Source organism: Oenanthe melanoleuca, chromosome 8, assembly GCF_029582105.1.
Source record: "Oenanthe melanoleuca isolate GR-GAL-2019-014 chromosome 8, OMel1.0, whole genome shotgun sequence".
Taxonomy (NCBI): Eukaryota; Metazoa; Chordata; class Aves; order Passeriformes; family Muscicapidae; genus Oenanthe; species Oenanthe melanoleuca.
In genome coordinates, this window is record NC_079342.1 from 25,384,469 (window position 1) to 25,401,171 (window position 16,703).

The 16,703-nt window shown below is 39.5% G+C and overlaps 1 protein-coding gene across 3 annotated transcripts in view; it reads right to left on the reverse strand.

Annotated features, from left to right (window-relative positions):
* The window catches only part of MTA1 (metastasis associated 1), a 75,050-nt gene that overhangs the window by 43,399 nt on the left and 14,948 nt on the right, over positions 1-16,703 (reverse strand). For all 3 annotated transcript variants that reach the window (XM_056497715.1, XM_056497716.1, XM_056497717.1), the window contains exons 3-7: positions 14,517-14,610; positions 7,823-7,949; positions 7,589-7,652; positions 2,389-2,506; positions 716-818 (exon numbers count right to left, since the gene is read on the reverse strand). In XM_056497715.1, coding sequence (XP_056353690.1) covers positions 716-818; positions 2,389-2,506; positions 7,589-7,652; positions 7,823-7,949; positions 14,517-14,610 — 506 coding nt within the window. The remainder of the gene's footprint in view (positions 1-715; positions 819-2,388; positions 2,507-7,588; positions 7,653-7,822; positions 7,950-14,516; positions 14,611-16,703) is intronic.

The following is a 16,703-nucleotide window of genomic DNA, read 5'->3' on the forward strand; positions in this document are numbered from 1 at the left end:
AAAAAAACCAAGAAAGACAGATGGAACCAGGGTTCAGTTATAAAGGTACCATCTAAAACACAGAGAATTTGGAGAGTGTTAGCTGTGTATTTTTTCCCCTAAATTATTCAGTCACCAATTGCTATGAGAGCCTAAAATTTAATACAAGCTTCTGTTTATAGAAATGGATACCAACAAATTAGTCCAAGAACCTTTTATAAAGGAAGAGTTGATCAACAAAGATTGCTTTGGGCTTAAATGAGAACAGTATCAGTACAGATTGGCAGGGTTTTATTTTATTGTGCCTACCTCTTGATATCTAGGCATTAGAAACTATCCTCAGCCCATCATAAGCTATTACCAGAATTCTTAGCAAACCATTAATGGATGTTAAAGTGTCACTGGTTTTGAAAAAGGCAGTAAATGGACAGAGCAAAGAACTGCCAAGAATTTAATTCATTAAGCCTTCTGCATGCTGACCAAAGCATTCAAAAAAACCCACCAATCACAAGATCACTTTCACATGCAACTTGCTTTGCTTTCATGAAACCAAGTTGTAAATCTGAGAAGCTATTCCTAAAGTCATGCTATTCCCACAAAGGCATGTAAAATGTCTTAAAATGGAGCATGTGAATCAGAACCAGCACCCATGCTAATAAAACAAAAAAGAACATGAGAAAGTGTTTGGAAGAGTTACAAACATTTACTTCTTCTAAGGAGAGGTGAAAGCTCTTACCGTGCTACCACCAGGAACTGGTCTATCTGCTTGTCTACTAGTGGGTTAAAGGCTTCCCAAACTTTTGTTTCAAGTTTTGACTGATCTCTTCCATCATCCTCACCTGGTTGAAAAACAAATCAGAAGTATTTAGTATGGCTCTTTTAAAATAGAAGTACTTTCTAGATTATTTTTTTTTATCTCACAATAATGTCACTGTTAGCACATCTCAGTTATTTTGCCTGACAGGCCACTGTGAAAATTTCACTCTTATTTGTATGTGACAATTTTAGCTTGACAGACACAGCAACACAGCTCATCCGAACTGGGCAATCAGATTTTCACAAACTGCTGTCAGAGGATATGTCATAGGAAACAGTGTATCTTTCTCCAAACTAGACAGTTTCTTTTCAGTTTCTTTCCCCAGCTCCTCTGTCTTCCTCCTTTATCTTGCAGCAGGTCCAGGAAAACAGAAACACTCACAGCTACTCTGAGCAGGCACAGAGTAGCTGGTTCAACCATCTCAGCTGCTTTCTAGGAGAGAAACCACAGCACCAGACACTCTTTGTTTTCCTGAGTCTAGACAAACCAGAATACCCTGGTAAAACACAGGAGCTACTGAGACTTTCTTCTTTCTGCTTCCTTCAAAACATCTGGCAATTATCCTTCTCTGAAGCCCCATGCTGGCCCACTGAGGGAACAGGATGCCTTTCAGATTAGTTCATCCTCACTTAGAGACTTGCCCAGCTGTTGAATAAATACCAGTTTCACAGACGAATTAAACAAGAGTCCTGTCCCATTTTTTTTGCCTGTTTTAACATGATTCTAACAGTGTCAGTAGAGCTTCCAAGCAAAGACAGAAGCATTTCATTGCTTCCACATCTTGGCCCATCCAGACTGGATGTGGCCTTCACAACCCTCTCTTAGGAGAAGCTATGGGATAGACCTTTCCTTCTGCATTACAAAGGGCTCAAGAAAGAACAATTAGATGCCAACACTCCTCATGCCTCTCAGTTTTTCCACCCACTTTTTGGTAGTGCAGAGACAAATCTAAAGTTAGTTACTATCTGATAAGTGCTCCTGGTTCCTGCTACTTCTCCCTCGTCCTCAAGCCAGTGTCCTCATGGTCCCACTGCTCCATGACACAGTGGGGGCAGGCTGAAGTCTCAATCCACACTCCAGCCAGCAAATCCTTCCTCCTGCCTGCTCTGCAGGTGAGAAGTCTAGGCTGGCAGCCAACACTGGGATGGGGAGAAGGCTCCAGGGAAAAGGCACCCAGCAGTAATGGGCAAATTGATGAGGGCAGACAGCATTTAATTGGCAGTAATTTGGGAGGGGCTCTTATAGGGAAGTGAGGCTTGATTAAAAACACAAAAGGCTTTACAGACGTGATGGAAATTTGTGTTTCCCATGGAAATTCTGAAATCTCTTAATAAAAAGAGTGCAAGCTCCGAGAGAGCCCATTAATTCAATTTATTTCAACAACTTTTATGATTTGGACGAATGCCCACTTAAAGACCCGTTTGCAAGAGAACTAATTGCCTTCAGTGGGCAACAGCCTCAACAAATCCAGCCATTGCTGCACACATGGCCTGGCAGTGGAAACCATCTCCCACACCTAGGCAGGCCTCACACAGAGAAGCAGCCACATTCAACGTGAACTCCTGACAAAGTAAATAAAACACAGAAATTACCCTCTTTTAGTAAGTCTGTTATATCTGCCTGGTATCTGTTTCCAACTCGAATCTCTCCTTTATCAGCAAGCAGGGTCTTTTGCTGAGGATCATATACTAGTGAATAAAAGAAGAAATCCTAAAAAAAAAAAAAAAAAACAAGAGCAAAAAGGTAAACAGCGTTATTAACTTTTACTTTCAGCTTTGCAAACCATCCTACCAAGTTTTTACAGTTCAAGTCTGGTTTCATTACCTATATATAGATTTTAAAATTGGGTAAACAAGAAGTGAATGAACCACCAGTTTTAAAACCCCATTTAAGTGCTGCCACTTTCTTCTACATTGCAAGTGTTAGCTCTCAACAGCAGCCTCTCAATTTGAACAAAGCTTCTCTTGCACAGGCAAGGCTCAGAAGGGCCAGGAGACCATTTTTAGTCATGTCAGCTGTTTCAGAACACAAAATTGCCACATCCCATGCAATTCTCATACTCCAAACCAGGAGGATTAGATACCAGTGACCTATCCACACAGAAATACCTGCACAAATTGAAGCATAACTTCAGAGTGTTATAGCCAGACCAATGCAACTCCACAGAGGTGTGAAGCTCCAAACCTGTCAGTGTCTCTCATGCTGCAAGGCCCAAAGCTGGACAAAAAGCTCCTCAAGTGGTCTCACAAGGGATGAAGTGAGGGGGATGAACCCCTTCCCTCCATCTGCTGGCTCCACACCTGCTAATACAGACCAGGATGTGCTCAGCTTTCCTTGGCACAGGGATGTGCTGCTGACCAACTTCTTGCCTGCTACCATCTAAGCTTAAACCACCACGTTCCTTTCTGCTTGTTATTAGGAGAGGGGCAGCAGATTTGGCAGCAGCAGTAATTAGCTGCAGGTGGCAATCCATTAATTTGTTGCTTTTGTTCAAGTAGATGAGGAAAAAGCTAAAATAGCTGCTTGGCTTCCGCTACCTGGGTGTGTAAAATTAAAGCAAGAAGGCATTCCAGAATGAGAATGTTCTGCCAGGGTAGAGAAAGGAAACAGCCAAAAATTTTAACTACTTAAAATTGTACAGTTTAAGTAATTAAACTTTTCTGCATGGATAAGTACTTAGATATAGCTATTAACCAGGAGTGTTCCATCAAAGTATAGTGTGCAGTTCTGGGCAGGATTAAAGCTCTGGTAGGACAAGAAACAACAGACCTTTTGTAACCTCTGTCCCCAGGAAGAAGAACTGTCTGAACAGAAACAGGATGTGCAGTGTGCCATTTTCCACATCTCAGGTTTCTGGCTAATTTTTTCACCCCCTTTACTTCTATGGCACTAGCAGGCACCCTGTTTAAATACACCTCATTTCATGCTCACCTCATTTTTCCCTTTCCCTATATTTGTATGTGTCAACAGCATGCAACAAAAATCAGGACAAATTCAGCATGAGTTTCAAGCCCTGCTCAGCTTCACGAAGAGGTGGCAAAGGAAAAGAGAGTCTCCCAATCTGTCATGCAAAGCCCCAGATAAAGAATAGCTGTGAGTTTCCACAGTAACATGGCAAAAATTCTGGAAGAGAACTGAACTTCAACTAGAAGGGTTGTCTGTAGTTGGGTTTGGGGTCAGAGGATTTGATTGCATCCTAAGCAAATGATACTTCTGAAAGAACTCCTACTCCCACAGGCACCAGGGTCAAGTTACATCAACCTACAGGCAGAAGGCAGCTTCAGAGCACATGAACACTCATTTATATTACATCTGTGTAAAGAAATCTGGGTCTCCTGCTCCCTGACACACTCAAAGCTCAAGATATTGCAATATCTTGTGAATGCATCACCGTGGAAATAAAACCACAGCGTAGGAAAAGCTTTTGTCTCACAGGCTTGCAGGTTATAAATACAGTGTTTAATTTGTTCCAAATTTAATTTGCTCCAAAATACCTGACTGCAAGACTAAGTATATGCAGTGCAACATCAATGCTTTGCAGGCACCTTGCCCAACAGATATGCAGCACACTGCAGTGTAACAACACAGAAGACGAATTCCATGAGCAGCTTCTTTAGTCCTTCTTGTCCAGACCAAGCCATACCTTGTGGAGGGAATTTCTACCATTATACTTGACTGTAAGATGCCCTATTGCTTTTCTTTTATTGGTTATCACTACGAATTTTCTCTACAAAATCTCTATTAGTCTCGGGTTACCCATTTATGCCTTGTCCAGTTTTGTCTCAAATCAGGTCAAACAAAAGAATGCAAATCCTCTGGTCTCTTCTCCCCATCCAGAGCCTCCTCATCAGAGGAGAGATGGAAGTCTGGGGGCCCAAGTGTGAATCCAACAGACTGCAACCCCTAGAGGTAATTCAATGCCACTGCCATCTTCCCTCACAGACATGGGATTCATTCTTGCAGACTGAGTGGGACTGCTGAAAACATTAATACATGTCAGCTCAGTGCCAATGCAAACTAAGAAACAAACCAAATCCTTGTGTACTCTAAAGCATGTGTTAACTCCTGACCACCACAACGTTGTGAGAACAACTTTTCACAAGGATTTCACAACAGTGATGTTCACAACAAAACAACATTGCTCTTCAATATCCTCTGCACTCATTTGTGGTGTCAAAATTGCATATGCTGGGTTTGCAGCAGCCAAGGAAGAGAGTGGTTCTCTCTTTTCATTTCAGATCCCAGAAAACACCTGACATGTTCAGAAAGAATTAACATGACCTGCCAAGAGTTAAAACTGAATTTGACTTTCTGCTTCTCTCAACTGTTAGACAGACATATCTACTCAGAGCTCCCCTAGCCAAGCCCTTGAGTTATCCATAGCTAGAGCCAAGAACCAAAGTCACCAAGAAACTAGAGAAAGAAAACAGGCTCAGGGTGAAAGTACACCACAGAAATGATGGTTACTTCATTGCAGCTTGCAAACTTACTTTCACATATTTGATATATTTTAACTAGAGAACATATTATTTTTAGGGGGCTACCAAAAGGAACAGATATGCCAGACATCTGCTCAGCAGGCAAATTCACACAAGCCTCTGGATATAGCCAGGCAGAGCATGAAATAGATGGTACATTCAAAACAGTTTTCTGCAGAATAGGGAAATCTAGTGCTTTTACCATAATTGGCTCTGCCCTTCTCTTGATCTCCACAGGAATTAAGTGTCTATAGAAAATTTAGGTTTTCCAGTTGCCTTTTTTCCTCTCTTTCCTGCTACAAACCCAATTTTACCCAGCACAGTAAAAGAGTCAGTGCTGGTCCCCTTCAGCCTGCTTTCCAAATGTAACAAGGCAATCTTCCTGAGGAAGATGACAGAGAGGGTGGAGGAGGAGAAAAGAGATAACAGAAATGTCATTTTGCTATGCTTACTATCTCCCTAAAAATTTCTGACTGGTTGTTTAACCTGCTGCAAGGCAAACAGCCTTGGGCTGAAAGCCTTCTTTTACTGGTCATAACATTTAGGAAATCAAATACCAGATTCCCTAGAACTGCTTAGGCTTTCTTGACAGAAGCCATGTTAGAAGAAAAGAACTACCCTGAAACATTCTGAAAGCAAAGGATGGGTTAACAACAGGAGGAAAGAAGAAACAGTTCAAAACAATACCATGCAGTGTTAGGAACCCATTGGGCAACAACTACCTCTTCTTCATCTCTTTCTTTACCATCTGTCCAAGTTAGTTCGCACCACAGCAAAATGTCAGGCTAAGTGACAGGACACATTCAGGGAACTCTCTCATTCTGTGAAATCTCTAAGTGCCTCCTCAGTTCTAAAAATAACCCACATCACTCATCTTGCATTTTGGAAGTTCAAAAGGATGAAAAAAAAAATTCTCTTTCTGTGCCTACATCTGCAACTGAGCATTGCACAATTAGAGGAAAGCATTTCCCTTCAGCCTCAGCACAGCTACCTGTAACACCAGTGGTAATAAAAACATGTTGGGAGCGACTGACAACAAACACTATTTAAGAGCTGGGTACTAGAAAATCTGAAATCATTTCATTTTGATTAACTTTTGCTTTCAAACTGGCATATCCTGGGCTTCTAGCTGCTTACAAACCACGTCCCTTGTTTGATGCTCTGCCATTTGGCAGCCTTCAGCACAGCCGACATTTTTTGGTTTCACATTCCGAAGAGAAACTCAACTCTTTAATCCCTGTGCTTTGTTTAATATTCTCTTAAACTAAAGTATCAGATTGGTTTTAATCTTATGCTTAAATAAATACTGAAGAAAGCTACAAAAGCATTTAAAAAGAAAGCCCAGATATAAGAGAGACTGGAGTATGCTCCTTGCAAAAAATGGCCTCTTTTCTCTTCTCTTAAGGGCCAGTAATGGCCATCTCCCTACTGGTTTTAATTACAAGATTTCTTCTCTTGTATAACATCTCAGTGTTTTCAAATGCAAATTATTTGCTTGCAAATGTGTTCAAATAATAATATCCTGAAGTTCTTTGCTAATCTCCACAGTAAATCTCTCATAGATTGTCAGACTCCGGGACTGTCTAACCCAGCCAGCAGCCAGAGGTCTTGTCACAATTAAAAGTACAGAAAAACAACTTCTAAAAAATACAACAGTATATTTTAAAAATCACTAAATACCTGAAAAAGTAAAGCCCAATATTTATATTCTGAATGGTGTTTAACTGTGCAAGACAACTGAGTTTCAAGTGTTTGGTCTGAGATACCTTTAAAGAGACAGACTGGGTAAATTTCTTGTGAAGTATCACCTGACAAGCAGTTTTTCAAGGATTTAAGTTTCACTGGTGGCATATGAAGGACTCCAGATCAGTATTTTGACCAGTGAATTCAAAGAACAGGGAACTAAGCTCCTCAAAAATCTGAGGCAAGATCAAGCTTAAAGCATATTACCATAAATCTGTATGATTTCAGGATAAAGAAAATCTAGAGAAGCACAGCTTGCTGGCTTGCTCCCTCCTCTGCAGTTACTGCATCTCCCAGGGCATCAGCCTCCAGGCTGGGACTCTGAGCCCTGCCACACTGATGAACAAGTTGGGTTCTCTTTACAGACGTCACACAGGGATGGAAACACAAGGTCTGGCCCCCAGATCCACAAAGTTTTATGCACAATGAAAATCGTACAGAGCCTAAAGCTTCCCATTGTCAATGCCCAGTACATACAGAAATGAAAGAACTCTTTCTAGAAAACTTGCAAATAGGCACACAACCTAAATTGTGCTAGAATAAACTTTACAATGCACAAAATGATTCCTACCTCCCGTTCCAGATACGATTTGAGGGATTCTGTCTCATTTAACAGAGTAACGCTGCATTTGCCTCTAAAAAAAGAGAAACACCTCCCATGAAAAAACATATCTGAAATGATCATGTGATTCATAAGATGGTATCAGTGAAGCTGTACACAGAACTTGATCTTACATTGAAGAGTACTTGAAAAATAACAATGCTGTGTGATTTTTTTAATAAAATGGAAGAAAACAGTCATTACCTAATGTGTGTGGCTGGCAGAGATTCCAGCTGTCGTGAGAGAAACAACTCACGGTGTCGTAGCTGATGCTTCTGTTTCTCTGGTAAATCAACCATCTCTGGATTTTCCATCTCTTCTTCCATTTCTCCTAGTCATAAAGAGACAAAATTGATCAAGAACAAGACAAGTATTGACTTTGAGCAAGTCAAAATGACCTGCTCCAAAACCTTTCATAAATAACAAACTGTAATCAGATTAAATGCAACGTTTGGGCCAAATGAACAATTACATAATTAGTACAGATCTTTGAAATGATGCCTGTGAAGAACTGTGTTTATTCATCACCACCATCAAATCATCCCAGGTCACACCAAGCTGAAAGTCACACAAACCTGCTACTAACAGAGAAGTTCTGGAGAAAGAGCTGTTTTTGGGGACCATCAGTGAATTGACTTCATTGGGTAGAAGCTGTCTCATGATGAGTGAGGCAAAGTGAATTTTTTCCTCTTTGCCAGGCATCAGTTATCCTAAACCCTACTCCTCATACAGTCCCATTCCAGCTTTAACAGCTTCTGCAGGAAATGCCCACTGGAATATTTAATCAGTGTTATTTTGTACCCTCCTCATCCCAACACTGCCACAAAATTAACTGGAATGTAACCAAGTGCCTGAGGCCATTCCTGCCACCCTCCTTACCCAACCTCACACCACACACATCCAACTGCAACACTCCTGCATTGCAGCAGTCTGGATAGCTCCAGGGCAGAAATGGTGGATCCTATCTCCATCCAACCAGTTCTCAAACACACACCAAAGTAAATACGTGAAATCCCACCCACACTGACATGCAACTGATCCCAAACATCTTTAAGCATCCTCCTTTCAAGAAATAAATTGTATGTTTTGTGTTTGTTAAGAAGTATCCTGCCAGTTATGCCAGTTAAAGCTGTGAAGGGCAAAATACTCGAAGAAAAACTCTGAAGATCCTCCATGAAAAATGGCTGAGAAAGAAGAGACCAGACTTTTCCCTTCTCTAAGAAATTAATGCAGTTACTTGTATTTTGCAAAACCACAGGCAAAGTTTCCCAGACTGTAGTAGAATGAGCTGTAAAGCCTCATGCATGAATTGTAAAACTCTAATTTTACAGCAGCATTACTCTCAAAGAGCAGACTTATGCCTGCAGCTTAATTCAACTGTTGTTGCCAAAAAACATTTCTAGTGAGAAACACATACAGGCACAGCTATGATTTATATACCCTTATGATTAGTTAACTAAAATCCACGTAGTTATCCCAAAAATAAAGCAGATCTCCATTTTACAAAACACTAAAATTGCATTTAGTTTTAAATGGGCCACCATTACGCCAAAGGTGGTGACAAAAAATTATATACCCTTCAGGTTGCCCACAATTTATCACCATTTTACTGCCCTGAAAAAATAAAAAAAAAAAAAAGACCTGCAGTTTATTTGCCAGTCAGGTAGGCTGCTCCAGCAAGAAAGGAAAAAAAGGGCAGCATAATTAAACCAGACTTCAACATACAATAGTTTCTACACCACATGAGCTGTTAACCATACAGCAGCATGTACTTAAGGTTTTAATATTTTCCAGGGAAGTAGAACACCAAATTTACATTTGTTGCTCACTTTCAATGGGTCTGCAATTTATTTACTCTAGTGGATTCTGTTTTAGTTGAAAATTAATATTGTGACTGCTATCCTACACTGTAAATATGCCAGCAGCAATCCAGGAACAATCCACCAAGTTCATGTGCTCATGTGCCTGAAAACTGAAGAATGCACAAAGGAAAAGGGAATTTACAGCAACTTTTGGAAATAACAGTGGTGCACTGTAATGCAAGGAAAATACTACAAGCAGCAACCTAAAATACTTAGAGTCTTCAGTATATTTGACAGCCTACAGCTTTTAGAAATTACATCTTTCTGAAAAGTATGTCAACCCCTTTGTGCCAATGGAATCTACAGGCAAAATGAAAGCATCCAGCACAACCAAACTAATCCCAGGGACTGCATCCCCTCAGGTAGGTTCACCTTCCAAGCAGGATTTTATTTATGTGTCTTGTTTTTGGAATAAAATACAGAAGGTGGAGAGCGCAGTTCTGCTACGAACAGCCTCTCAAAAAGCAAAAAGCACAATACATTTCTTCCTAGAAACAGACAGGTAACAAACAACTCTCTCACAAACAGCAGTAAAACTGTCATAGCACCCCCAGACAGAGGTACGAACACTCCAAGAAATAACAAACAAATCTATGTGAGCATTGTCCCTCCTTTTTCACAGCCATGATTTAGCACTGAAAAAAATAGAAAAATAGGCCTGACCAATGGATTGGGAAGCAAGAGATGTGGGAGAGAAGGACTGGATTTGGGACAGGAACCTTTCCATCAAGAATGGTGGCCTTCGAGAAAAAATAACTGTAGTTTTAAAAAAAGTAGAAACATGTATTTATAAAACATCCAAGAAATCTTTTCAGAAAGATTTGCCTGCACTTTTTACAGTACTGTGGAATAAGTGGTATGGGAATACAGGAGGTGCAGTACATTGGGACTTCAGTGCTCTCATAAAGCCTTACTTCAAAATTAATCTTTCTGCTTGATAGATGTGCCTGTGCAGATTTGAAACTAAACACTTAATCTTAATACAAACAGTAATATATCAGCTATGCAGCAGTAGCCAGTGGAATGCTGCAAGGAGTGTATTAGATTAAGTATTATTTGATATTTAATGGCAGAATCATTAATAGCACATTAACAAAGCTTGAAGATGACTTATGTCGAGAACAAGAGATAGGCAGATTAGGCACAAACAGCAAGACTTGTGTGAAAGCTAACATATATGGGGAAAATAATTAGAAAGAGTAAACTTTGAGTTGGCAGGAGAAACCCAAGAGGCAGTAATTGTAATTTAAAATGACTGGGTGTGTGAGATGTGAAATTAAACATCAATATTTGCTAGACACGAGAAAGAATAGCAATTTGCTATAGATCAGATTGGGCTCTCCAGAGCATCAAAAGCAGAAAGCAGCAGCCCCTTCTCCACATTATTGGTGTCATACAAGCAGCTACATGACAGAACTCAAATTCTGAAGGTAATTCTGAAGGCATGAAGGTAAACAAGACAGAAATCAGCTTTAGAGAGCACCCAAGGTTTACCAGCTTGGGAAACAGTCTGCAGTAACAAAGGAATTAGTTAGCATGGTTATAACTAACAAACTAATTTAAATATAAAGAAAAAGAATGAGGCCAAATCATTGGGAAAGCCAGTGCTACTGACCTGCACAACAGCTCCTTCAGCAGCAAAGGAAACTGCAACTCTCTCTGCTTTAACGGCTTAACTAAGGACCTTGGAGGAACATTCTAGAAATGTTGCATTTCAATAAATTAAAATACCAGGTTCCTTCTTCAAATAGTTCAGTTTCAAATGGTTTATATGAAGCTGTGCCCTTATTTCTTTTTTCTCCACTAAATATTCACTGGTAGCTGTAGAAAACATGGAGGAAGTTTTACCAGGCAGGAATTCTTTTACCTTTACACTTTAGAAGGAATTTGACACCTTGTCAATGTGGATCCCCTGCCATGAAGTCCTGGTGGTCACCTCTTGCAGCCATGGCCACTATTTCAGGTAGCAAACAGACACTATTTTGGACACCTGTATCTTCCCTAACTGCAACACCCCCAAAGAGAAAAACCAGTTTTTGCACTCCCGAAGAGAAAAACCACAGCTCCCTCCTCTCAGCAACAACTGAGCCACAGTGTTATTAGTGGATATATGAATTGGATTCCTCTTAAATCTGTGTGTGTGGTGCTGGGAGAAAACAGAGAAGGGGAATAAAATGGAAGAAATAAGAAGAGCTAATTCATGAAGCTATTGTCAAACTTCATTAAGAATGGTGCTCTTTAAAATGTAAAAAAAAAATTCTCAATAAATTCTCTACCTGTTTAGGCACACATGTATCTTGCAACCATTTATTTTCAGAAGCTCTGGCACTTCCATGTGTGCCTGGCACCCCAAGAGCACCTGCTGAAAACCAACCATGAATCTACCAATCCAACAAGCACTAAGTCAGTTGCCCAACCACTACCAACTGGTCAGTTATTGCTGCAAAAATTTAAAGAATTACAAAAAACTCTATGTATTTTCTTTATAAAATGTCTTACAATGACAGCATCCAACAATAGGTTGAGGAGTAAAGTATCTTTTCCATTTCTCTTCCATCAAGTCCTGTCTGCAATCTTGTTTTCAGTCTCTCAGCAAGAACTTAAAATAGTGTCTTACTGGTGAAGCAAGTTCATTTCAGAAACAGTTGGAGAAATTCCCCAGAATAATTTGTGAGGTGATTAAAGAGGCTTATGAACAAAAAGCACTAACAATGTATGGAAGACATCATAAGGCTGAAAGATTTATAGGACAGCCCAGACAAGCTTTACATCATATGATAAAAATAGTAACATGACAGATCAAATCCAAGAATCAGGTTACATATATCAGGTACTAATTTATAGTCACCAACTACAGAATAAGGTACTTCCAACACATTTCTCTGTATACACACTTATGAGAAAAGACATTTCAGATTTGCCTGTTTCAGATATCTGATGGATCATCCAAGCTACAGTGGCTTTTTATTTTTTTAGAACTTCAAAACATTAATTTCACAATTTTCCTTCCTTTATTGAAAGAGTAAAAAAAAAAAAAACCCAAACCAAAAACAAAATATCCAGACAATCTTTCCATTCATGCCCTGGCTGTATCTCCCCATAGCTTAGCTTTCTCACTGCACTGATCTCAACAGTAGGTCTAAAATAAAGGCATCTTAAACAGAAGACTGTGTGAATCCAGAAATGTCTGCAGTCAGAAAGCTCCATTAATCAGCTGAACAAAGGCAGTTAAAAGATCAGCGATGCAGACACGTACATCTACTGCAAATGCATCAAAATGAGGCAACAGGAGACTTTATGGAAATGAACTCAAAGTCAGTGACAGTGTGGAATATCTGTACTAGAACCTTAACATCTGCAAAATTTAATTTTGTTAGATTATGCAGGATGATTTTTTTTTTCAGACTAAAGAACTAACGGCCGTCCAAAAAGCTTAATTTTGCTCTCTTCTCCCTTCTTATGAAGAACAGAAACCACAGGGCAGCACATCTATTTAAAAAAATGGAAGCCATTCAGTAGCAATTTTATTCTGCATCAGAAAGAAAGATACTGGAGAAAATGCCAGTTACTAATGAAATTTACTCTAAGAGGCAGACTCAGTTGTCTCTGGTTGCTCTATTAATAGAATTTTGCTATAGAAGAATTTTCCTGTCGTTCAAACAACACATATGAACAGTGAATTGTTTGTTTGCATTAAAAAAAAATCCCACTTAGACTTCTTATCACAAAGAGAAATCAGCATTTGTAGGTTCAAAGGGCATTTATGTGGGTTCAAATATTTTCCAATTTCAGTCTCAGATATGTGGTTCTGTGAACCCTTCCCACCTGCTTCCTTTACTGAACCTAGTGAAGTGAGATACAGATGAAGAAATCAATAGCCACGTTGTTTATGGTGAAGCTCTGTTGAGCTTCAGGATCCTCAGATGAAATGAATATTTCTGTACTGAAGAGCTCTCTAAAAAAGCTCTGTCTGCCATCACAGTTCTGTGACACAGTAAACACCACGACCTCTTTCCAAGGTATGGCTGCCATGGAGGGATTATTTGGAAAGACTCCAACAGAAAATACTCAAATTCATCAGTCAGGGACTTTTCCCCAATGGCATTAAAGCAGTGAGCACACAGCAAGCCATTATATTCGTGGCTAAAACTGAGTATCTGATTTAATCAATCCCCAGATCACTCTATTGATACACACACCAAGAAGCACATTAAAAGACAGTGATGCTTGCCAGCTAAATCACAGTTCTGACATGCCCATATCTGATTGCTTCTCTCTCATTTATAGATGTGCCCTGAATTACAAGTATTCAGAAGGCTGTCCATGCTTTTTGCTAAATTTTAAGCAATCTGAACAGCTACACCTCACACACTCTGTAGTTTACAAGAGAAAATGTTTAGTTACTCCACTTGCTTCCCAACAAAAGGGCTTTAAGTATTCAAAGTAGTGACAGGAGATTCTCAAATTCTGTTTTCAAAGTGTATTTATTGAACATGTTGAGACAAAAGCTGTGTCACTACAAGAAATATTATTAATATTGAAATTTATAGAGAAATCCTGTTAGTCAGGTTTCAAGCTGGCCATGTTTCAAGTTGCTTTCCCATAATCAGTCTACTTGATTCACTCAAATAATGTCTGAGAGTTGATTTCTTTTTCAACATACAAACCAAACCAAATAATTCATGGGAAGTTGTAGTAACAGGGAAAATACTTTCTCTCACCCCAAAAACTAAAAAGTTCATTTCTGTGGAGCAAGTCAGATGTCTTCACTCAGCCCTAACTGAAAAATTCTGTCTTGTCCCCACCAAAATCAAACCATACACAAACAAGTTATTAAAAGGTTTGAGGAAAGGGGGAAACAAAAAAATTAAAATAAGAAAAGAGGGTCAGGTAGAAAGACAGAAAAGTCAGCCAAACGAGTAATGCAAATTGCTAAAGATAACTACAGAAAAAACCACATTTCAGATACTGATAATTGAAATATTTGTTTGACCATTCTGTGCAGAAGGAATGTCACTGAACACCAAGCAGCTTACTTGCATGTTTGTCTGCCAGCACGATGAGTGTGCTGGAGATGTCTCTCCTCCTGTAGAAACACACCACCTTGGCCTCCACGTTTCCATTGGCAGTCTGGAACAGGGAACAGAAGAAAAAACTGACCACAAAGGAGGAGCAGAACTGCACACTGAACTAGGAACTTCATAAATTACCAGGGATTCTGCTTTTAGCACCTCCAGCTGCACACTTTATCTAACACACACAATCCAGCATGATCCTTTCCAAGGCAGGGAAATTACAGGCAGCTTGGCCCTGCCCTCCTAATGGTTGCTGAGGAATCTCCACTTTTAAATTACAGATGTAATTTTAAAAAAATACACTTACCTGCCTTTGCAACCTACTGCCAAGCCACTTAGCCATTTTTGAGGTGATGCCTATATTAAGTAGCATGCAAATGAATCTTTAAAAGCTTAATTAAAAAACCTGTGAAAAATAACAGAATTCAGATCCAGGCTGTTCTCCAAACTCTGCAGGGCAGTTAAAAGGCAAGAAAGAACCCAGCCATTACTACTTTTGCAAAAGAAACTACATGAGATTCTCTGACAGCACTGGTGAGCTAAATAATGATCAACACACAAAACATCATGACAGAAGGAGAACCAAAGGAGCTGCACCAGACAAACTCTATTCCAGTGACAACATACAAAAAATAGTCAGAATTTTTAAAATAATATTTACTTAAAACTCTTAAAATGAGATAGGTGATCAAAGGTAAGATGGCACCTGTCAAACAGTGCAAGTGGCTTTTTACAAATTCCAGGGGAAATAAACCTACTGGTTTGTAACAGCCCCAGCCAATTTACTACCTCTAAAATAAATCAAATAATGCAAAAGTAACTCAAGAGTTGTATGTTTCTACTGAAGACTCCTTGAAAACCATAATGAAGGCACAGTTCCAGAAAGTAGAAGATACAAATTCCCTGCTAGGAAGTCTTCAAAAAAGGGTAGTGAACCAGCAAGGTGTCCACAAGGAAACAAAATGCTCATTTCTAAGATGTGAATGAAGGAAAAGCTTCAACTTTTATAATACCAGTTTTCCTAACATAAATCTAAGAAAAACTTCCAAACAACAAACACCACATATATGCACAAATATTTCCCTCACAGGTCAAAAGTTTTTGGTAGAATCTCAGAATTGCTACCCTTTTCTGGTAAATAATTCAGAACTTTAAAATTTTGAGAAACTAAAATACAAAGGCAGGAACCATCTTGCTCAAACACAGCTTCTATGTAAATTGATCTGATTTATTCAATTGCCAAAACTTCATTTACACTCAGTTAAAAAGGAAACAAAAGAGCTAGGATTCATTTCAACCTGAAAGACCCATTTTTGAACTGTAGGATGAGAAATCAAGCTCAAACAAGAGTTGCACCAAGATGGGAATCCAAGTTGAAAGTTCATCTTTTTTTTAAAGGTGAGGGGAAGAATGAAAAGAAAGCCTAAGAGGGGAAAACAACACTTTCCAGGAAAGTGATCAACAAACCTGCATCCTGGAATGGAATACACAGTGATACCTCATGGACAGGAATCCACTGGGAACATTCTAGGAATTCACTCACGTTTCTTTAAGGCAAAAGAGACTTAAAGGTATTTCTGTAAAAAACTTTCATAAGGTTACCAAGGATGTCCTAGCATTCAGATTCTTTATTGGACAGGAGATTGATACATTTTCTTTTCCAAGTAACTGAGAACTACAAACTTTTTGACTAGTGGCTGAAGAAAAATACCTTGTATCAGTACAGACAAATCCAAACCAGCAATGTTGACTCCTTCTGCATGTGCTGTCACAATGTCAGTATTCAACCTGAACCCGTGGTATACTTAGGATACAGCCAGTGGCTTCCCCCCTCAACAGTCAGGTTAAATTCCAGGCTTCCCACACAGAAGCCATCATGCTTCCCTGTTCCATCCATTGAAAGGGAATTTGGCAGATGAAAGAGTTCACTGGCCCAAAAGGACAACCAGCAAAGAGTCTGAGCAAGCAGATCACAGCTGCAAAACCTCCTGAGCAAGAGTCTCCCAGAAGGAAAACCAAATTAAAGCTCTCCCTCCTCTAGGCAAACTCTTGTATTTTCTTCATATCCTGTGACCCTGGCACTGAAGTGAAGAACTGCAGAAACCTCCTGCCCTAAAGGTGAGCATAATCACCTTGAGAATGGCATGC